The sequence below is a fragment of the Geotrypetes seraphini genome, chromosome 17, assembly GCF_902459505.1.
Source record: "Geotrypetes seraphini chromosome 17, aGeoSer1.1, whole genome shotgun sequence".
NCBI classification, from domain to species: domain Eukaryota; kingdom Metazoa; phylum Chordata; class Amphibia; order Gymnophiona; family Dermophiidae; genus Geotrypetes; species Geotrypetes seraphini.
The window spans coordinates 36763608-36787189 of NC_047100.1; the positions used below are offsets into that span (position 1 = coordinate 36763608).

The 23582-nt window shown below is 51.6% G+C and overlaps 1 protein-coding gene across 1 annotated transcript in view; it reads right to left on the minus strand.

Moving 5' to 3' along the window:
- The window catches only part of LOC117351355 (inter-alpha-trypsin inhibitor heavy chain H3-like), a 147536-nt gene that overhangs the window by 78912 nt on the left and 45042 nt on the right, over window positions 1-23582 (minus strand). The window contains 2 exon segments of the mRNA XM_033926552.1: window positions 5476-5601; window positions 12066-12234. Of these exon segments, the coding sequence (XP_033782443.1) occupies window positions 5476-5601; window positions 12066-12234 (295 nt within the window).

The following is a 23582-nucleotide window of genomic DNA, read 5'->3' on the forward strand; positions in this document are numbered from 1 at the left end:
TGATCGGAGCTCCGAAAATCCCGGGTCCGCTGCACATAAGCGCGGAGGACCCGACCGACATCCAACTTGCGCAGCTGCCGTTGCTCAGAAGAGCTCTCCCGACTACCCAAGACCGGGAGGACCACCGATTGATTGACATGAAAAGGAGAAACTACTTTCGGCAGAAAAGAAGGAACAGGCCGCAAAACAACCCGCTCCCTCGAAAATTCCAAGAAGGGAGCCCTACAAGAGAAAGCCTGTAGCTCAGAAACCTGCCTAGCGGAAGTAATGGCCACCAAAAAGACCGACTTCAGCGTAAGGTCCTTCAAAGAACAGCCATCCAACGGCTCGAAAGGCGGGCGCACCAAAACCGAGAGAACCAGATTGAGATTCCAAGAGGGAATCGAGGGCCGAATGGGAGGCCTGAGCAACTTGGCCGCCCGAAGAAAGCGAATTACATCAGGAATGGCCGACAAACGCTGACCTGTCACCAGCCCCCGAAAAGCCGCCAGTGCCGCCAGTTGAACCCGGAGAGAAGACCAAGCCAGGCCTCTATCCAGGCCATCTTGCAAGAACTCTAGAATGTTAGGCAGGGAAGCGCGAAAAGAGACCACTCCCCGCGCCCGGCACCATTCCTCAAAAAGACGCCAAACCCGCACATAAGCCCGAGAGGTAGAAAGCCTCCGGGACCCCAAAAGCGTAGAGATCACCTTATCTGAATATCCCTTCTTACTCAGGCGGCCCCTTTCAAGAGCCAAGCCGTAAGACAAAAGGGAGACGGGTCGAACATGGGAATGGGACCCTGCGTCAGAAGATCGCACACGAGAGGCAGAGGAAGAGGATCCGCCACCAGATGCCTCACCAGATCCGCATACCATGGACGACGAGGCCAATCCGGAGCCACCAAAACCACCAGCCCCGGATGGCGAACAATGCGAAGCAGTACTCTGCCCACTAATGGCCAAGGAGGGAACACATACAACAGCCCCTCCGTTGGCCACGGTTGGACCAGAGCAACCAGTCCCTGCGACGACTGAAGAAGCGGGGCACTTTGGCGTTGCCACTTGTGGCCATCAGATCCATCAGGGGCTGCCCCCAAGCCTGCACTATCAACTGAAACGCCACGGCGCCGAGACACCACTCTCCTGGATCCAAGAAGTGACGACTGAGGAAGTCCGCCTGAACATTTTCTACCCCGGCAATGTGAGAGGCCGAGAGGTCCAGAAGATGTGACTCCGCCCAAACCATGAGCCGAGCCGCCTCCTGCGCCACCTGAGTGCTCTGGTTGCCCCCCTGACGATTGACATAAGCCACCGCCGTGGCATTGTCCGACAGGACTCTGACCGACTTGCCCAACAAAAGGGAGTGGAAAGCCAACAGCGCCAGCCGGACCGCTCTGGTCTCCACCACGTTGATCGACCAGGAGGCCTCCTCCGCGGACCAGGTACCCTGAGCTGAGTGACCCAGACACTGAGCCCCCCAACCCAGGAGACTCGCATCCGTAAGGAGCACCGTCCACTGCGGAAGATCCAGACCCACCCCCTGAACTAGGTGAGGGGTCTGGAGCCACCAACGCAGACTGCAGAGCGCCAAGCCTCGCAGGGGAACCGGAACATCCATCCCGTGCCTCTGGGGAGACCACCTCCGGAGCAGAGCATACTGGAGAGGACGCATGTGGGCCCGCGCCCACCTCACCACGTCCAGGGACGCCGCCATCGACCCCAAGACCTGGAGGAAATCTCGCGCCCGAGGACACCGGGACGCCAAAAGCAGGCGAATCTGAGATTGCAATTTGCTCACCCGGGCCTCTGGGAGGAAGACCTTCCCCAAGGAGGTGTCGAACAGCACCCCAAGGTACTCCAGACGCTGAGCCGGGACCAACCGGCTCTTGGAAAGGTTGACCACCCAGCCCAGCGACCGGAGAAACTCCACCACCCGAGCAGTAACCCGGGAGCTTTCCTGCAACGACTTTGCCCGAATTAACCAGTCGTCCAGGTAGGGGTGTACCAGGATGCCCTCCGACCGCAAGGCTGCCGCGACGACCACCGTCACCTTGGTGAACGTCCGGGGAGCCGTGGCCAGCCCAAAGGGAAGCGCACAGAACTGATAGTGCCGACCCAAGATCGCAAAGCGCAGGAAACGCTGATGAGAGGCCCGAATGGGAACATGCAAGTAGGCCTCCGTCAGATCGATTGAAGTGAGAAACTCCCCCGGCTGTACCGCCAGAATGACCGACCGCAGAGTTTCCATACGGAAAGAGGGAATCTTGAGAGCCCTCTTGACCCCTTTCAAATCGAGGATGGGCCGAAAGGTCCCCTCCTTCTTGGGCACCACAAAGTAAATGGAGTACCTGCCCGTGCCCCACTCCGGAGGGGGCACTGGAACAACTGCCCTGAGATCTAGCAAGCGCTGAAGGGTCTGGCGAAAAGCCTGCGTCTTCCCAGGAGTCTGACATGGAGAAGCGAGGAAAAAGTCCGGCAGAGAACGGGCGAACTCCAGGGCATAACCTTTCCGCACCACCTCCAGGACCCACTGATCGGACGTGATCTCGGCCCATTTGGGGAAAAAGTCGCGCAGCCGGGCCCCCAACGGAACCAAAGGGGGCGCCGGCAAGGCGTCATTGTGCAGGACGGGAAGCGGGGGAACCGGCGGAGGGATTCCCTGCCCCCGACGGGCCCCCCGAAAGGGCTGCATGCACTGGAAGAACCGACCCCGGGAAAACCCCGGAGACTGGAAAGAAGCAGCCTCACGCCCAGGGCGATACTTGCGAAATTCCCGCAAACGCCCCCGGGCCGCACCACCCCGAGACGCAGGGCGGGCACGGTCCTCCGGCAGACGGGGAACTTTCGAGTCCGACAGAGTCTGAATCAACTTATCCAAGTCCTCTCCAAATAAAAACGACCCCCGAAAGGGAAATTTAGAAAGCTTAGCTTTGGATGCAGCATCCGCCGCCCAAGCGCGCAGCCACAAAACACGCCTTGCGGCCACGCCAAAAGCCATAGACTTAGCCGAGATCCGCACCAAGTCATATAGAGCATCTGAGAGGAATGAGGCAGCCATCTCAATCTTCGCTACCTCCTGATCCACCAGAGACCAGTCATCAGACTCCCGATCCAAGACACGCTCCACCCACCGAAACACGGCGCGAGCGACCAGTCCCCCACAAATAGCCGCCTGGACCCCAAAGGCAGAGACCTGAAAATTTAGCTTAAGTATGTTCTCCAACTTGCGCTCCTCGGAGTCCCGCAAGGCAGAACCGCCCTCAACAGGCACGGTATGCCGCTTGGAAATTGCCGAGACCACCGCATCAACGACTGGCGAAGCTAACGTAGCCTGATCCCCTTCTGGAATGGGATACAGGCGAGCCATGCTGCGCGCCAGCCGAAACGGCGTCTCCGGCGTTTTCCACTGCTCCAGAATAATATCCCGAATATCCTGATGCATAGGAAAAGAGCGGGAAACGGAACGGATCCCCTGTAACAGAGGGTCCCCCACACGCGGAGTCTCCGGCGGCGCGTCCTCAAAACGCAAAACCGAAGAAACCTGTTGAATAAGGTCAGGCAGCTCATCTCTCTGAAAAAGGCGCACCACGGACGCCTCTTCACCGGCGAACGGGAAACCCGACAACCCGCCGCCAGCTTCCGTCCCCTCCAGAGGGTCCTGGAATTCCTCAGAAGGGTCCAGGTCCTCCTCCAGACCGACACGTTCCTCCGACCACAAATCCTCGTCCCACGAAACCCGCGGACGCTTGGACAAGGGAGGCGGCGGAGGGGACGCCACACCAGACGAGAGAGGCAAAGCCGCAGGGAGCGCGGAGGAAACCCCACCCCCCGAAACCCCCTGGGCGCAACCGGGACCCCCAGCCGCCTGAAAATAGGCTCTGCATAAGGAAAAAAAGAAATCAGGAGAAAAACCCCCCGAGGGTCCCAAGGGACTCCCTGCCATAGCAGGGGACCCAGCAGAAACCTGCCCCTGCATAGACAAAACAGGGGGAAGGTCACCTGAGGTGGAAGACAAAATGGAGGGGCCAGACAGAGAAGATGGCAACTTTCCCGCCAAAAAAGCTCCCTCCATAGCCTGTAGCGGCTGAGAGACCTGAACAGTCTCAGCCGCTAAAGCAGGCAAGCCGGCATCAGCTGTCAAAAAATCAGCTGAGAGGGAATCGTGGGCGGATGGAGAAGACCGGGCTTCTCCACTGCTCCCTGCCGACTCGCGAGGCACCATCGGCGGGGAGCTCTGGGCGCCTGCAGCCGCTGCCGACGGAGCTCCTCCACCGCACCGGCCTGAACACTGCTTGCACAGGCCGGCCGCGAGTGCCTCGCGTCTGGAGCACAATGAGCACTTTTTCCCTTTAGAAGTGCTGATTGCTCCATACGCGACCTAGCTGTAAAAAAAAGTGCCGGTTAGTTGAAAAAATACAGTAAAATACAGTTTTCTTAAAGGGAAACAACCCTCCAGACCGGCACTACCTCAGGATTTTTTTTTTTTTTTTACAGAACAGACTCCACAGGCTCTCGAAGCAATATGCCTTGCTTGATTTAGGGGGCAAGGCTTACTGCTGAGGCTCCTCTAAAAAAATGTGGGGAGGTGGAGGAAGTGGGGGGAGGGACCCTGCTCGAGACCCACCGGGTTTGACACCCCCGAGGTCGGACGAACCCCCAAACAGGGTCCGCCCAAGCTCCGTCCGGCCAAAAACAGGGACAATAAACCCCCTAAACAAATTCCAACAGCCCTACCAAGGGAGATGGGTACAGATCACATCAACACCTGCTGGAGACTGAAAGAAGACTGAGGGAAATAGAGAAGGGAGGATAGTATATACTGTCCCAAAGTTTTGTTTTCAGTCTCCACCTGCTGGTCATGATTGGATATATACCCATTTGTAAAGATTAACCTCTACTGGTCTGGAGAGTGCTAAAGAATAGCAAAATTTTCAAAGAGATTAGTTTTCAAAATGTTTGGCAAAAAGAAAAGTTTTTAGAAGTTTGTGGAATGAACTGGGGCTCCTCAGAATTAAGGGGAGTTCATTTCATAGTTGAGAAAGTTTAAAAGCCAAAGACTGACTGAAGATTTTAACTCCTTTAATTCATTTTCTAGATGGAAGGGAGAGTTTGAATTATTGGATGCCTCTTGCAAAGGAAAATCTGTAAGCATTCCATAATAAAGGAATGAGAGGAATAAAAATGCCATATAAAATTTTGAAAGAGATGGAGGCACATTTGAATTGAATTTAAGATAAATAATTTGATTTGCTGTGTGTTTTGCAAGTAATAACCAGCATAGTTTGTGTTCACATATTCCCTACAGTTATTACCCCTGACACAGTCTGTGAGCAAAACGTGGCCACATCAGGTGTTTGTTATTAATAAATCAGATTACTTCCATAGGGACGGATCTGCTTTTTGGCTTGCTGCATATTTTGTGGCAGATCTCTGCATCTAATTAGTATGGCTTGTAATACCACATTTAAAGAATCTCACCTAGAAAGAAACGTACCTACATTGGGATCACCATCAGTCAGTAGAATAATCAAAGAAGCACTTCTCTCAGGTATCTCATGCCGTTCATGAGCTACATTCAGCATCTTGATTGCCAGTAATACAGGGTCATTTATGTTTGTCCCTGCAAGATTAAAAAAAAAGCTCCATTTGTGACCTCAAAACAAATTAGATAAGAAAAAAGAATTCAATTCTAGATGAATAATTCAGCCTAATAGTTTGCAGCCTCAAGGGTCTCTCATACGAGGAAAGACTGGGCAAGTTGCAGCTCTACTCTCTGGAGGAGCACAGGGAGAGGGGTGACATGATTGAGACATTTAAGTACGTCACAGGTCGTGTCGAGGTGGAAAAAGCAATGTTACTTACCGTAACAGTTGTTATCCAGGGACAGCAGGCAGCTATTCTCACTAGTGGGTGATGTCATCCGACAGAGCACCGATACGGACGTCTCACAAGCATATTTTGCTTGAAGAAACTCAGAAGTTTCGAGATGCCCGCACCGCGCACGCGCCAGTGCCTTCTCGCCCGATGCTCCGGGCGTGTCTCCTCAGTTCAGGTAGCTAGCCGAGAAGCCAACCCAGGGGAGGTGGGTGGGACGTGAGAATAGCTGCCTGCTGTCCCTGGATAACAACTGTTATGGTAAGTAACATTGCTTTATCCCAGGACAAGCAGGCAGGTATTTTCACTAGTGGGTGACCTCCAAGCTAACCTCAATGGGATGGCAGGAGAGTTGGCAACTTAGGAGAATAAATTTTGTAACACTGTTTGGCCAAACTGTCCATCCCGTCTGGAGAAAATATCCAGACAATAATGAGAGGTGAATGTATGAACCAAGGACCAAGTGGCAGCCTTACAAATTTCCTCAATTGGTGTCGATCTGAGGAAGGCTACAGAGGCTGCCATTGCTCTGACCTTATGGGCTGTGACCTTACAGGGAAGGGGTAATCCAGCCTGGGCATAGCAGAAAGAGATACAAGCCGCCATCCAGTTGGAGATGGTGCGCTTCGATACAGTTCGTCCCAACTTGTTTGGATCAAAGGAGACAAAAAGTTGAGGAGCAGTTCTGTGCGGCTTGGTGTGATCCAGGTAGAAAGCCAAAGCACGTTTACAGTCCAGAGTATGAAGAGCTGATTCTCCAGGATGAGAATGAGGCTTCGGAAAAAACACTGGAAGTACAATGGATTGGTTGAGATTAAATTCAGAGACCACTTTAGGGAGGAATTTTGGATGAGTGCGGAGGACCACCTTGTCATCATGGAATACTGTGAACGGTGGATCCGCCACTAAGGCCTGAAGCTCACTGACCCTGCGAGCAGACATGAGGGCCACCAGAAAAACCACTATCCAGGTGAGAAACTTAAGTGGAGCCTTGTTGAGAGGCTCAAAAGGAGGTTTCATAAGCTGAGAAAGGACAACATTGAGATCCCAAACTACTGGAGGAGGTTTGAGAGGAGGATTGACATGAAAAAGTCCTTTCATAAATCTGGAAACCACAGGATGAGCAGAGAGAGGTTTCCCTTGTAGAGGCTGATGGAAAGCCGCAATAGCACTCAGGTGGACTCGTATAGATGTAGACTTGAGACCAGACTGAGACAGGTGTAGAAGATAGTCCAATACAGAGGATAGGGAGGCTCTCTGAGGCTCCTTGGAATTGGAAACACACCAGGAAGAAAATCTAGTCCATTTCTGGGAGTAGCATTGATGAGTAGCAGGCTTCCTGGAAGCCTCCAAGACATCCCTCACCGCCTGGGAAAACTGGTGAGGAGTTACGTTGAGAGGAACCAAGCTGTCAGGTGGAGAGACTGCAGGTTGGGATGAAGCAGTGATCCTTGATGCTGAGTAAGTAGTGAAGGAAACACTGGAAGAAGTACCGGCTCCCTGCTGCTGAGTTGAAGTAGAAGGGAGAACCAAGGTTGTCTGGGCCACCGAGGAGCTATCAGAATCATGGTGGCATGGTCGCCTCTCAACTTGACCAGCGTCTTCTGAATGAGAGGAAATGGAGGAAACGCATACAGAAAGCGAGTCCCCCAATCCAGCAGAAAGGCATCTGCCTCGAGGCGATGGGGAGTGTAGATCCTGGAGCAAAACTGAGGCAGTTTGAAGTTGTGGGGAGCCGCAAAGAGGTCTATCTGAGGCGTCCCCCATTGTGCAAAGATCTGATAAAGGGGGTTGGAATGGAGAGTCCATTCGTGAGGCTGGAGGAGACGACTCAAGTTGTCTGCCAAGACATTGTCCTTCCCCTGAATGTAGACAGCTTTGAGGAAGGCGTTGTGGCGAACAGCCCAATCCCAGACTCAAAGAGCTTCCTGGCAGAGGGAGGCCGAGCCCGTGCCCCCCTGCTTGTTGACATAATACATGGTGACCTGATTGTCTGTACGAATGAGGACCACCATGTCGTGAAGCAGATGTTGAAAAGCTTGAAGAGCATTGAAGATGGCTCTGAGCTCCAGAAGATTGATTTGATGGAATCTGTCCGCACCGGTCCAGAACCCCTGAGTGCGAAGACCATCTAGGTGAGCTCCCCACGCATAAGTCGAAGAATCGGTGGTGAGAACCTTCTGGTGGGAAGAAGTGTGAAACAGCAAACCTCTGGATAGATTCGAAGAGATCATCCACCAAAGTAGAGACTGCCGAAGGGCAGGAGTGACTATGATGTGTCGAGTCAACGGGTCTGACACCTGAGTCCACTGAGAAGCCTGGGTCCACTGAGGAATTCTGAGATGGAGTCTGGCAAAAGGCGTCACATGAACTGTAGAAGCCATGTGGCCCAGGAAGACCATCATGTGTCTCGCTGAGATGGACTGGCGAGAAGACACAGACCGGCAGAGATGAAGAAGAGCATCCATGCGCTGAGGAGGAAGGAATGCTCGGAGTTGAATGGTATCCAGGACTGCCCCGATGAAGGGGAGAGACTGAGTAGGCTGTAGATGAGATTTGGGGAAGTTGATCTCGAAGCCCAAACTCTACAGGAAGCAAATCGTAGCCAGGGTCGCCGAAATGACCTCTGGAGCTGAGGGGGCCTTGATGAGCCAGTCGTCGAGGTAGGGAAACACCTGAAGACCCCTGTTCCGGAGTGCAGCGGCCACCACCACCAGACACTTCGTGAAGACTCTGGGAGAAGAGGACAGGCCGAATGGAAGCACTCGATACTGCAGATGTAGATGTCCTACCCGAAATCTGAGGAACTTGTGGGAGGCCGGATGAATGGGAACGTGAGTGTAGGCCTCCTTGAGATCCAGAGAGCATAACCAGTCGTTCTGCTCGAGGAGGGGATAGAGAGAAGCAAGGGTCAGCATGCGAAACCTCTCCTTGACCAAGAACTTGTTGAGGACCCGAAGGCCCAGAATGGGTCGCAGGTCGCCCGTCTTCTTCGGGACGAGGAAGTACCGGGAGTAAAAACCCCGGTCGTGCTGGTCCACCGGGACCGGCTCGACGGCCCGAAGCCGGAGCAAACCTTGAGCTTCCTGAAGAAGGAGGGCGGTCTGCGTCAAGTTGGAAGGATACTCTCTTGGAGGGTGGTCCGGAGGGACCCGATGGAATTGAAGAGAGTATCCTTCTCTTACGATGGAAAGGACCCAGAGGTCGGTGGTAATAGCCGCCCATCGATGGTAAAAATGGTGGAGGCGACCCCCGATGGGAAAAACAGGAGGATGCAGAACGAGGTCGGTTATGCTCCCTGGAATGGAGTCAAAAAGGCTGAGTAGCCTTGGGTGCCGCCGGCGGCTGAGGCTTCTGCTGAGCCTTCTGAGGAGGCTGCCTCTTCGCTGGTTGCCTTGCAGCCGGAGCCTGCCGTGGAGTGTAACGCCGCTGATAGATCAAGGGCGGTCTAGTAGGTCGAGACTGTTGAGGCTTGGGCTTAGGCCTAAGGATAGATTGGAAAGACTTTTCGTGGTCCGAAAGTTTCTTCATGACAGTCTCGATTGACTCGTCAAACAGATCTGCTCCTGCACAAGGCACATTGGCAAGCCTGTCCTGGAGGTTCGGATCCATGTCAATTGTTCGAAGCCATGCCAACCGACGCATGGCCACGGAACAGGCGGCAGCACGTGCCGAGAGTTCAAAGGCATCGTACGAGGATTGCATCAGCTGGAGACGCAGCTGGGAAAGTGAGGCTACCACTTCCTCGAACTCAAATTGAGCCTGAGAATCGATGTAGGGAGTAAATTTTTGAAGTACCGGCAAGAAGAACTCCAAATAAGAAGCAAAGTAGAAATTATAATTAAGAACTCGGGTAGATTCTCCTCCCGAACTTATCCTGCCCTCGTCCTGCCCTCGCGACCCGGTGGCACAGAGGCATACACCTGGGAGGGATGAGATCGCTTGAGGGAGGATTCGACCAGCAGGGATTGGTGAAAGAGTTGAGCGCCCTCGAAACCCTTGTGATGGACAATGCGGTATCTTGCATCTAATTTGCCCGGGACCGCAGGAATAGAATAAGGTGTCTCAAAACATCTCATAAATGTCTGATCAAGCAATTTATGGAGAGGAAGTCGAAGAGACTCTGCAGGAGGATGAGGTAAGTGCATGATGTCGAGATACTCTTTAGAATATCGAGACCCAGTGTCCAAAGTAACATCCAAGTCATCTGCCATCTGCCGGAGAAAGGAAGAAAAAGACAACTGGTCTGCCAGTACAGGTCTCCGAGAGGGACTGGACGAAGTTGAGGCCTCAGGATCCAGAGAGACTTGGGATCGACAAGGAGAATAAGAAGTAGACGGTTCCTCGTACTCCGGCCCCTCTGGGGGAGACATGTCAGAGGAAGAGTACCCCAGACGTGGCAGCTTCTTCTGCGGTGAAACCTCAGAATGACGCGAGGAGTGCCGTGATGAATGCCTGGAGCAATGCCCCTCCCGGTGCCTGGAGGGAGAGCGAGAATGTCGATACTTCGCATGGACCCCTGAAGCTTCCAGCGAATGAATGGGACTCGAAGCGGTAGATCGAAGAGGCTGAATGGTTGACACTTCACGCGACGCAGCCCAGGCCTGGTATGGAGTGCGGAAGAACTCTTCCTGAGATTTGCTATGCCCAGGACTTAGATTACCTACAGGGGGAACACCACCATGTTGTCGTGGAGGCGTGATGGGCTTTAAAGGAGGCATGTCGCTAAAGGAAGCCCGCCTCGAGGGTTCGGCCGCCCTCCGCCGCTCCTCCTCGCCAAGCAGCGAGATCGATCGGCGAGGAGGAGGAGGAGGGGGCGGTCCGCCCCCTGGAATCGGGACCGGAAGGTCACCCTGGATGGAGGCGATTAATCTGGGTCCCATAGTTTGCATGAGCTTGACAAACTGAGCTTCCAACAGGGACCGTAGCGAAGCCAATGTGGAGGGATCCGCACCGAAAGGGGGTCCTCCAGCACGGTCTTCGCGCTCCTTCGTGGTCGAGTGCTTCTGCTTGGAAGCTTTCGGCACCTTAATGACAACAGGCGGAATGGTGGAAGGCAGTACCTGAGCCGAGGAGACGGGGACAGGCACCGGCGCCGAACTCGGGGCCGAAGCCGGAGTGAACGAAGCCGGCTTCAGAAGGCCCGGAGTAGCAGGAGTAGTAGCTGGCTTCGCATGGACAGACGAAGCGGCCGATGAAGTCGAAGTCGAAGGTTCTTTAGCAGCTTCCATCTTGAACATCGACTCCCACAACAGACAGCGCCGCTTAAACGCCCGCGCTGTAAGAGTGGAACAAGGCCAGCACAATTTTGGGAAATGTTCTGGACCAAGACACTGCAGGCAGCGTCGATGCGGGTCCGTCAGCGAAATCGCGCGCTGGCACTTGCTTAACTTTTTAAAACCGGTGATTGGCTGGGACATAGGCCGAAAAAGCTCCGCCGCGAGATCGAAGGAGCGGGGCCTGAGCCACGTGGCCGACCCGGCCGACTCGCCGGAAGAAAAAATTAAAAAAAAAAAAAAAAAAAGAATAAATAAAGAAAACACACGATAAAGAGTAAAATAAACCCAAAAACGCGGCAATTAGAAGGCAAAAACGGGAATTCAGTCAGCGCAGAATTGAAGTAAAACTTCTCAGCTCCGCGGAAAGAAAAGAACTGAGGAGACACGCCTGGAGCATCGGGCGGGAAGGCACTGGCGCGTGCGCGGTGCGGGCATCTCGAAACTTCTGAGTTTCTTCAAGCAAAATATGCTTGTGAGACGTCCGTATCGGGGCTCTGTCGGATGACATCACCCACTAGTGAGAATACCTGCCTGCTTGTCCTGGGATAATCTATGCATCAATTTTATCTGTGGATCCAAAGGGGGTGTGGCCATGAGAGGGACATGAGCAGTTCGTGGACATTCCTGGAATTTAGGCACAGTTTTATAGAATAAAGAAGATCCATGAGTATTAAATTCCCGTGGCCAAAATCGGAGTGGATCCCAATTTCAAATGTATTCTATAAACAGTGGCCAACCCTGAGTGCTGTTTGTAGAATAGCGCTTAACACTAACTTTTATTGGCATCAATTATTCAGCACTTCTACACATAAGAGAATTAAATATATAATCTTAAATATACTAAAAAATATTAAATTGTGCTCCGTGAAAGCCAACAAGCTATTAGTATTCAGCGCCATATACAGAATTAGGTCCTATATGTGGTGCATACCTCCCAAAGCACCAATAGACTTGACAAATTTCTTAGCTTCAGTCACATTTTCAGATGTGGCTTTGATTAAAGATGGTTGCCATGGTTTTACTTCTGAGGCAAACAATATAAAATTAAAGTAATCATACTCCTTCATGTCTCCCAGTATCTTAAGGAGTGCTTCTTTGGTCTAAGAGAGACAAGAAAGAAATGGAAATAATTCAACTGAATTTAGAGATCCTTCAAGAGGCAATATCTTATCATTTCAACTTGATCAGACAGAAGTCTGTTAATAAATGCAACCACCAGACATCAGATCCTGCAAAATACTCTAAAATCATGTCTGACGTTATGACAAACTAAAATTATATTAAATTATATTACTGAATTGTGTCCGTTTTGTTAAAACTTGATATACCGTATTTTTCGCTCCATAAGACGCACCTGATCATAAGACGCACCCTAGATTTAGAGGAGGAAAACAAGAAAATAAACATTCTGAACTAAATTCTCCCTGCCAGGCTCTGCATCCTGTTCCCCCTCCCTGCCAGGCTCTGTAACCTACCCCCCCTCTGGTGGTCTAGTGGTAGGCCGGGGCAGGGCACAGAGCAGGCAGACCTAGTGGCCTAGTGATAGGCAGGCAGGCAGGCCTAGTGACAGGTAAGCAGGCCTAGTGGCCTAGTGACAAGCAGGCAGGCCTAGGGGCAGGTAGGCCCCACACCCCCACAATACCTTAAATCATCCCCTTATACCCCCATGTACCTTAAATCATCCCCCATACCCCCACGAGCCCCCAGTACCTTAAATCATCCCCCATACAACCACATGCCCTCAGTACTTTAAATCATCCTCCATATCCCTTAAATCATCCCCCATACCCCGATTCCCCCAGTACACTAAATCATCCCCCCAAACAACATGCCCCCCCCAGTATCATAAATCATCCCCCATGTACCCCCAGTACCTTTAAATCAATCCCAGCCCCCCAGCACTTTTAAATTCCAACCCAGCTCCCCTCCAATCAATCATTATTTTTACATACCCCCCCAGCACATTTAAATTCAATCTCAGCCCCCCAGCACTGTTAAATTATGTCCCAGCCCCCCAGCCCCCCCCCCCCGGTGGTACCTTTCAATGTTGGAGGTCGGTGGACAGCTTGCTTGCTGCTTGTCGGGGCCCGTGGTGCACAAGTGCGCTAATGCCTGGGCCTGGACACTTGTCTAATTGGGCCGGTCGCTGGTGCTTTGCAGGGCTGCTGCCTGCTGATTATCGGCACGTGGGCGCCAGCGCACAAACGTGCTTCTGTGTGGGCGGGCACCACTTCTGAATGCTTGCTCAGTTCTAGTTTTAAAACGATGGGGGTGGGGAGGTTAAAATTTGTACCTTCACTCCATAAGACGCACTGAGATTTCCACCCACTTCTGGGTGGAAAAAAGTGCCTCTTATGGAGAGAAAAATACGGTATGTTCTCTTGTGAACCATCAAGAACTTTGGATACAGTAGTATATAAATAAATAAATCAATAAATAAAATTATCCAGATAGTGCTGCTTGATATCACTGTCTGGGCCTGGGGAGAGCACAGTTACTTACCGTAACAGGTGTTATCCAGGGACATCAGGCAGATATTCTTGACTGATGGGTGACGGCACCGACGGAGCCCCGGTACGGACAATTTTAGAGTGATTGCATTCTAAGAACTTGGAAAGTTCTAGTAGGCCGCACCGCGCATGCGCGAGTGCCTTCCCGCCCGACAGAGGCGCGCGGTCCCCAGTTAGGATAAGCCAGCTAAGAAGCCAACCCGGGGAGGTGGGTGGGACGCAAGAATATCTGCCTGCTGTCCCTGGATAACACCTGTTACAGTAAGTAACTGTGCTTTATCCCAGGACAAGCAGGCAGCTATTCTTGACTGATGGGTGACCTCCAAGCTAACAAAAAGAGGGATGGAGGGAAGGTTGGCCATTAAGAAAACAAATTTTGCAAAACAGATTGGCCGAAGTGTCCATCCCGTCTGGAGAATGCATCCAGACAATAATGAGATGTAAAAGTAGCAGCCTTGCAGATTTCCTCAATAGGAGTGGAACGGAGGAAAGCTACAGATGCTGCCATCGCTCGGACTTTATGGGCCGTGACAGAACCTTCCAGTGTCAGTCCGGTCTGAGCATAACAGAATGAAATGCACGCTGCCAGCCAATTAGACAACGTACGTTTAGAAACAGGACGTCCCAATTTATTCGGATCAAAGGACAGAAAGAGTTGGGGAACTGATCTGTGGGGTTTCGTACGCTCTAGATAGTAAGCTAGAGCCCGCTTACAGTCCAAAGTATGCAGAGCCTGTTCTCCAGAATGAGAGTGAGGTTTCGGAAAGAAGACAGGCAGAACAATGGATTGGTTGAGATGGAATTCAGAGACAACCTTCGGGAGAAACTTTGGATGTGTACGCAGAACCACCTTGTCATGATGAAAGACAGTAAAAGGTGGATCCGCAACTAGTGCATGTAGCTCACTGACCCTCCTGGCAGAGGTAAGAGCAATAAGGAAGAGCACTTTCCAAGAAAGGAACTTGAAAGGAGCTGTAGCCAAAGGTTCGAACGGAGGCTTCATTAAGGCGGAGAGAACCACATTGAGATCCCAGACTACAGGAGGGGCCTTAAGAGGTGGTTTCACATTGAAAAGACCCCGCATGAATCTGGAAACCAAAGGATGAGCTGAGAGAAGTTTCCCATGAACTGGCTCATGAAAAGCAGCAATAGCACTGAGGTGGACTCTGATGGAAGTAGACTTGAGACCAGAGTCAGACAAAGAAAGAAGGTAATCCAACAAGGTCTCCACTGCCAGGGACGTAGGATTATGATGATGGAGAAGACACCAGGAAGAAAATCGTGTCCACTTCTGATGGTAACATTGCAGAGTGGCCGGTTTCCTGGAGGCATCTAGAATAGAACGAACGGGCTGAGATAACAGAGTATCACTCGAAGTCAGCCCGAGAGATACCAAGCTGTCAGGTGTAGAGACTGGAGGTTGGGATGCAGAAGGGTCTCCTGATGCTGTGTAAGTAGAGAAGGAAACAATGGAAGAAGAATAGGCTCCCTGGAACTGAGATGAAGTAGAAGGGAGAACCAATGTTGCCTGGGCCACCGTGGAGCGATGAGAATCATGGTGGCTTGTTCCCTCTTGAGCTTGAACAAGGTTCGCAACATGAGAGGAAGCGGAGGGAAAGCATACAGGAACAGATTGGACCAATCCAGGAGAAATGCATCCGCTGCCAGACGGTGAGGAGTGTAGAGTCTGGAGCAGAAGAGGGGCAGCTGGTGATTGTGAGGAGCTGCAAAGAGTTCTATCTGAGGAGTGCCCCACCGAGCGAAGATGGATTGTAGAGTTAAAGGATCGAGTGTCCTCTCGTGAGGCTGGAGAATTCTGCTGAGCTTGTCCGCTAAGGAATTCTGTTCCCCCTGAATGTAGATAGCTTTCAGGAATAGTTGGTGATCTGTGGCCCAAGCCCAAATCTTCTGGGTTTCCTGGCACAAGAGGCAAGAGCCTGTCCCACCCTGTTTGTTGATGTAGTACATCGCAACTTGATTGTCTGTGCACAGCAGAAGGACCTGAGGAAAGAGAAGATGTTAGAAGGCCTTGAGGGCATAAAACATCGCTCTGAGTTCCAGGAAATTGATGTGATGCTTCATTTCCTGGGCTGTCCAAAGACCTTGAGTTTGGAATTCGGTCAAATGAGCTCCCCAGGCATAGGGGGAGGCGTCGGTGGTGATGACAAGTTGATGAGGAGGGAGATGGAACAGAAGACCTCTGGAGAGATTTGAGGATATTAACCACCATTGTAGTGACTGACGAAGAGATGATGTCACAGATATGTGTCGTGAGCACGGATCCGTCGCTTGGGACCACTGGGTAGCTAGGGTCCATTGAGGAGTGCGTGAAGACGTGCGAAGGGTGTGACATGAACTGTGGAGGCCATGTGACCCAAGAGTATCATCATTTGCTTGGCAGAGATGGAACTGTGCAGAAGTAGCTGCTGACATAGAGATTGAAGAGTTTGGAGACGGTTGGACGGCAGTAATGCTCTCATGAGGACTGTGTCCAGCACCGCTCCAATGAATTGAAGTCTCTGAGTGGGGATGAGATGAGATTTGGGTAGATTGATCTCGAACCCCAGAAGTTGCAGAAATAGGATGGTTTGGTTGGTGGCCAGGAGTACTGTCTGAGATGAATTGGCCTTGATTAACCAATTGTCCAGGTAAGGAAAGACCTGAAGGTGGTGAGAGCGTAGAAAGGCAGCCACCACAATCAGACATTTGGTGAACACTCTTGGAGAGGAGGCAAGACCGAAGGGCAGCACCTTGTATTGGTAATGACAATGATTGATCATGAAGCGGAGGTACTGTCTGGAGTAGAGAGTTGTGCGGGGTCAGAAATCCCACCCGTCCCCGCCAAAGTCCCACCCGTCCCCTTGAGGACTCCCACCCGTCCCCGCGAGGAATCCCTCCGTCCCCACCCGTCCCCGCGAGGAATCCCCTACGTCCCCGCCCGTCCCTATAAACTACAGAAATAGTTATTTCATTTAATTATGCTACTGAATTAAAGGCTCTGGTAGAAACCCATTTAAAAATAAGCAAAAAGACTTTATTAATTTGGAAATATTAATTGGGAAGAATACATACTTTGTAAACGGGTTTCTACCAGAGCCTCTAATGTTTATAAATTTTTATCAACACAACTAATATACTACTTTATCCTTAAGCAAAAAAAAAAAAAAAAAGAATTTTTTTTCCTACCTTTATTGCCTGGTTTCTGCTTTCTTCATGTTCTCATTCAATTCCTTCCATCCACTGCCTCTCTTCTCTCTGTCTTCCATTTGCTCTGTTACTGTGCCTCTCCCTTTCTCCCCCCTCCCAAATTGGTCTCGCACCCATCTTTTTCCCTCCGCTCCCCCCATAGTCTGGCACCTCTGTCTTCTTCCCTGCCAGCGTCTTCTTCCCATTCCCTCTTCCCCATTTCCTTTCAGTGTCCTTCTCCCCCACCATCTTCCCCATGTCCTGTCAGGCAGCATCCTTCTCCCCCCTCTGCCTTCCCCATGTCCTTTCAGCGTCCTTCTCCCCCCTCTGTCTTCCCCATGTCCTTTCAGCGGCCTTTCTCCCCTCTGTCTTCCCCATGTCCTTTCAGCGGCCTTCTCCACCCCTGTTTTCCCCATGTCCTTTCAGTGGCATTCTCCACCCCTTTGTCTTCCCCAGTGCTTTCAGGGTCCTTCCCCCCCTCCTCCCGTTTACCCCATGTCCTTTCAGTGTTCTTTTCCACCCCTTTGTCTTCCCCAGTGCTTTCAGCGGCCTTCTCCCCCCTTAAGCGTCTTTTCTTCTCCACTCCACCTTTCCTCCCTCCCTGCCTCCACCTTTGTGGCGCTTTTGCACAACAGAACAGGCCCGGTCGGACAAATCTCCCTGTCCTGCAGCCACGAATTTAAATTACCTTCTTACAGCAGCTGGAGTAGTGAAGCTGCTGTAAGAGGTAATTTAGATTCGCGGCTACAGGGCAGGGAGATTTGTCGGCCGGCCTGTTGTCGGTCGATCGGGGGACCTGACCGGCTGTGCACATTCTCCGGGGCGGACCGCCCCTCCCCCCTCTTTCGTACGCCATTGCCTTCTCCCTACCTGCCCTGCCGCACACAGCCGACCGGAAGTCTTCCTGATGTCAGCGCTGACGTCGGAGGAAGGGAGGGCTTTGCTTAAGCCCTCCCTCCGACGTCAGCGCTGACATTGGGAAGATTTCCGTTCGGCTGTGTGCTGCGACAGGGCAGATAAGGAGGAGACTACCCTCGCAGCTTGAGTGCACTGCGATCCAACCCCGCAGGAACCCCGCGACCCTCGGAGGCATCCCCACAGGATCCCCGCGACCCTAGGGGGTGTCCCCACAGGATCCCCGTGACCCTAGGGGGCGTCCCCACGGGATCCCCGTGACCCAAAGGGGGAAATCCGTGGGATCCCCTCGGGTCCCGCGGGATTCCCGTCATCCCCGTTCCCGTGCAGCTCTCTAGTCTGGAGGCCAAATTGACCGGTATGTGAGTGTATGCCTCCTTGAGATCGAGGGAGCATAGCCAGTCGCCTTGATTGAGAAGAGGGTAGAGAGTGGCCAGAGAAAGCATCCTGAATTTTTCTTTGACCAAGCATTTGTTGAGATCGCGAAGATCTAAAATGGGTCTGAGATCTCCTGTTTTTTTGGGGACTAGAAAGTAACGGGAGTAGAATCCCTGCCCCTTTTGATCTAGAGGAACTTCCTCTATGGCGTTCAGAAGGAGGAGGGATTGAACCTCCTGAAGAAGGAGGGAAGACTGAGGAGTGTTCAAAGCAGATTCTCTTGGCAGACTTTGGGCAGGAAGTGTCTGAAAGTTGAGAGAGTAGCCGTGGCGGATGATGTTGAGGACCCATTGATCCGAGGTGATGATCTCCCAACGGCTGAGGAAAGAAGTAAGACGGCCACCTATAGGTTGAGGTAGGTGGGCAGATGGTAGGTAGCTGGCTATGCCCTGGAGAACTAAGTCAAAAGGGCTGTGTGGACTTTTGCTGTGGAGGTGGCTTCGCAGGTTGCTGCTGTGGTGGCCTAGGGGTCTGTCGTTGTTGCTGACGTTGGCGCCTAGGTTGTTGGGCAGCTGATGGTAAGGGACGGGCCACATAACGGCGTTGAAAGGCCGACTGCTGTCTGAAAGGCCGCTCTGGTGGAGTCTTCTTTTTTGTTTTTAGCAGAGTATCCCATCTAGTCTCATGGGCGGAGAGCTTTTGGGTGGTAGAGTCCATGGATTCCCCAAAGAGTTCATCCCCCAGGCATGGTGCATTGGCCAACCGATCTTGATGGTTGACATCAAGCTCCGATACTCTGAGCCAAGCAAGGCGGCGCATAGCCACAGACATGGCCGTTGCTCTGGTAGTTAGTTCGAATGTGTCATATATTGAGCGAACCATAAACTTACGGAGTTGGAAGAGAGATGACGAGCAGTGGTGAAAAGCCTGTCGTTTTCGTTCAGGAAGGTACTTTTCAAATGAAGCCATGGTGGTAAGAAGATGCTTAAGATAGAAAGAAAAATGAAAAGCATAATTACCAGATCTGTTAGCTAGCATTGCATTCTGGTATAACCGTTTACCAAACTTATCCATGGCTTTACCTTCTCTGCCAGGAGGGACAGAAGCATATACACTAGCTCCGGCAGACTTTTTGAGCGTAGATTCCACAAGAAGGGATTCATGTGGAAGCTGCAGCTTATCAAATCCAGGGATAGGAATCACTTTGTATAAAGAATCCAATTTACGAGGAGCTCCTGGGATGGTCAAGGTTTTTATAAAAGATTTCCCTCAAGATGTCATGGAGGGGTAGTTTGAGAAATTCCTTTGGAGGCTGGTCAAAATCCAATGCATCAAGGAAGGCTTTGAATTTTTTAGACTCAGCCTCCAAAGGAATAGACAGAGATTCGCACATATCTTTCAGGAAGGAAATGAAAGATGTAGAATCTTGTTTGGAGGATGGATCAGGGGCAGTAGGATCATCCTCATCCGAGGAACACTCACCCTCAGAAAGAAAAGGCTCTTCGGAGTCACCCCACAGATCAGGGTCCCTAATATGGGAGCTACGGTCTCGAGACTCCGGAGTGGAGGGTTCCAGGTGTCGGGTTTTGCGTGCCGACTTACCTGACCTCATAGACACGGTACCGGGAGATGTTACAGGCTGCATGGGTGCCGAAGTCTGAACAGCCTGGTGTTGCGCTCTCGGTTCCGGTGCGAGGACTGGCATCGAGACCGATGAAGCGGAGTGGACCGGTACCGACAAAGTGGACGCAGACAAAAGAGGCTGCTCCACTGCTGGTACCGGTGGCTCAGACTGGACCGGGACTGGAAGGCTCGGTGCCAAGAGAGCAGGAAGGAGCTGTTGTAACTGCTCCTTTAGCTGCACCTGCAGGACGGCTGCAATGCGTTCGTCCAGAGAAGGCACCGGTACCGCCTTTTTCTTCTGCGGTACCTGCGGTGCCGCTCGACGCCCCGAAGATGAGGAGCCCGAGGTTGAGGGACTAACCTCAATAGGGGCGGAGCGCTTCCGCGGGCGCCTCGCGGTCGGCAGGACTGGGCTCGCTGCTATCGAGACCGGAGGATGCTCCAGCGGGGATGGCTTCTTAGCCGGCTTACCTGGGTGTTGCGACGCCAGCGCGGTGTTGTGCGGCGTCGACGAAGTGGGTGCAGATTGAGTTGGGGCCGATGCTGGTGTCGATGCCGCCGGGTCAGACATGTCGGCACCGAAAAGCAACCATTGCTGGATTTGTCGGTTTTTTAATGTACGTTTTTTCAAAGTGGTACAGCGGGTGCAGGAGGAAGCCTGATGCTCTGGACCTAGGCACTGTAATCACCAGTTGTGCGGGTCTGTAAGAGAGATAGGCCGTGCACACCGCTGGCACTTCTTAAACCCTGGCTGGGGGGGGCATGAAAGTAAAAACAGCTTCTGCCAAATCGAAGGCCGAGGCCTCGATGGTGGCAGCAGGCCCCTCCGGGGCAAAACCGACTAAAGAAAAGAAAAAGAAAGTAATAATTTTTTTTTTTTTTTTAATAAAATAATAAAAGAAAAAAAAAAAGGAAATACAATTTCCTAACAGATTTCGCGAGCGGGAAGGCGTCAGGAAAAAATATTTTCAACAGCCGTTGAAAAGTGCAACTTCTTAGCTCCGCAGAAACTAAGAAACTGGGGACCGCGCGCCTGTCGGGCGGGAAGCACTCGCGCATGCGCTGTGCGGCCCTACTAGAACTTTCCAAGTTCTTAGAGTGCAATCACTCTAAAATTGTCCGTACCGGGGCTCCGTCGGTGCCGTCACCCATCAGTCAAGAATATCTGCCTGCTTGTCCTGGGATAATGTTAGTTACACAGATAAGGAGAAATTAGGTTCTTACCTGCTAATTTACTTTCTTTTAGCTTCTCCAGACCAGTAGAGGTTAATCTTTACGAATGGGTATATATCCAATCATGACCAGCAGGTGGAGACTGAAAACAAAACTGTGGGACAGTATAGCACAGTTACTTACCGTAACAGGTGTTATCCAGGGACAGCAGGCAGATATTCTTGACTGATGGGTGACGGCACCAACGGAGCCCCGGTACGGACAATTTTAGAGTGATTGCACTCTAAGAACTTAGAAAGTTCTGGTAGGCCGCACCGCGCACGCGCGAGTGCCTTCCCGCCCGACAGAGGCGCGCGGTCCCCAGTTATGATAAGCCAGCTAAGAAGCCAACCCGGGGAGGTGGGAGGGACGCAAGAATATCTGCCTGCTGTCCCTGGATAACACCTGTTACGGTAAGTAACTGTGCTTTATCCCAGGACAAGCAGGCAGCTATTCTTGACTGATGGGTGACCTCCAAGCTAACAAAAAGAGGGATGGAGGGAAGGTTGGCCATTATGAAAACAAATTTTGCAAAACAGATTGGCCGAAGTGTCCATCCCGTCTGGAAAATGTGTCCAGACAATAATGAGATGTAAAAGTATGAACTGAGGACCAAGTGGCAGCTTTGCAGATTTCCTCAATGGGCGTGGACCGGAGGAAAGCTACAGATGCTGCCATAGCTCGGACTTTATGGGCTGTGACAGAACCTTCCAGTGTCAGACCGGTCTTTGCATAACAGAATGAAATGCACGCTGCCAGCCAATTAGACAACGTACGTTTAGAAACAGGACGTCCCAATTTATTCGGATCAAAGGACAGAAAGAGTTGAGGGAATGATCTATGGGGCTTAGTACGGTTTAAATAGTAAGCCAGAGCCCTCTTACAGTCCAAAGTATGTAGAGCCTGTTCTCCAGAATGAGAGTGAGGTTTCGGAAAGAAGACAGGCAGAACTATGGATTGGTTGAGATGGAATTCAGAGACAACCTTCGGGAGAAACTTTGGATGTGTACGCAGAACCACCTTGTCATGATGAAAGACCGTAAAAGGTGGATCCGACACTAGTGCATGTAGCTCACTGACCCTCCTGGCAGAGGTTAGAGCAATAAGGAAAAGTACCTTCCAAGTGAGAAACTTGAAAGAAGCAGTAGCCAAGGGTTCAAATGGAGGCTTCATTAAAGCGGAAAGAACTACATTAAGATCCCAGACAACAGGAGGGGCTTTAAGAGGTGGTTTCAGATTAAAAAGACCCCGCATGAACCTGGACACCAAGGGATGAGCTGAGAGGAGTTTTCCATGGACTGGCTCATGAAAAGCTGCTATAGCACTAAGATGGACTCTGATTGACGTGGACTTGAGGCCAGAGTCTGACAAAGAAAGGAGATAATCCAACAAGGTCTCCACTGCAAGGGAAGTGGGATCATAATGATGACGAAGACACCATGAAGAAAACCGTGTCCACTTCTGATGGTAACATTGAAGAGTGGCCGGTTTCCTGGAGGCATCCAGAATTGAACGAACAGGCTGAGACAAGAGTGTATCATGAGAAGTCAGCCCGAGAGATACCAAGCTGTCAGGTGCAGAGACTGTAGGTTGGGATGTAGAAGGGTTTCCTGATGCTGAGTAAGCAGAGAAGGATACAGAGGCAGAAGAAAAGGTTCCCTGGAACTGAGTTGAAGTAGAAGGGAGAACCAATGTTGCCTGGGCCACCTCGGAGCAATCAGAATCATGGTTGCTTGATCCCTCTTGAGTTTGAATAAGGTTCTCAACATGAGAGGCAGAGGAGGGAAAGCGTACAGGAACAGATTGGACCAATCGAGGAGAAAAGCATCCGCTGCCAGACGGTGAGGAGAGTAGAGTCTGGAGCAGAATAGGGGCAGCTGATGATTGTGAGGAGCTGCAAAGAGGTCTATCTGAGGAGTGCCCCACTGAGCGAAGATGGATTGTAGAGTTACAGGATCGATTGTCCATTTGTGAGGCTGGAGAATTCTGCTGAGCTTGTCCGCTAAGGAATTCTCCTCTCCCTGAATGTAAATAGCTTTCAGGAATAGATGGTGATTTATGGCCCAAGTCCAGATCTTCTGGGCTTCCTGGCATAAGAGGCGAGAGCCCGTCCCACCCTGCTTGTTGATGTAGTACATCGCAACTTGATTGTCTGTGCACAACAGGACAACTTGAGGAAAGAGAAGATGCTGGAAGGCCTTGAGGGCATAAAACATCGCTCTGAGTTCCAGGAAATTGATGTGACGCTTCTTTTCCTGAGCAGTCCAAAATCCTTGAGTTTGGAACTCGTTCAAATGAGCTCCCCATGCATAAGGAGATGCATCGGTGGTGATGACGAGTTGATGAGGAGGTTGATGGAACAGAAGACCTCTGGATAGATTTGAGGATACCAACCACCATTGTAGAGACTGACGAAGAGATGATGTCACAGATATGCGACGTGAGCAAGGATCCGTCGCTTGGGACCATTGGGTAGCTAGTGTCCATTGAGGAGTGCGCAGATGAAGACGTGCAAGGGGTGTGACATGAACTGTGGAGGCCATGTGACCCAAGAGAATCATCATTTGCTTTGCTGTGATGGAATGCTGTGGAAGCACCTGCTGACATAGAGATTGAAGCGTTTG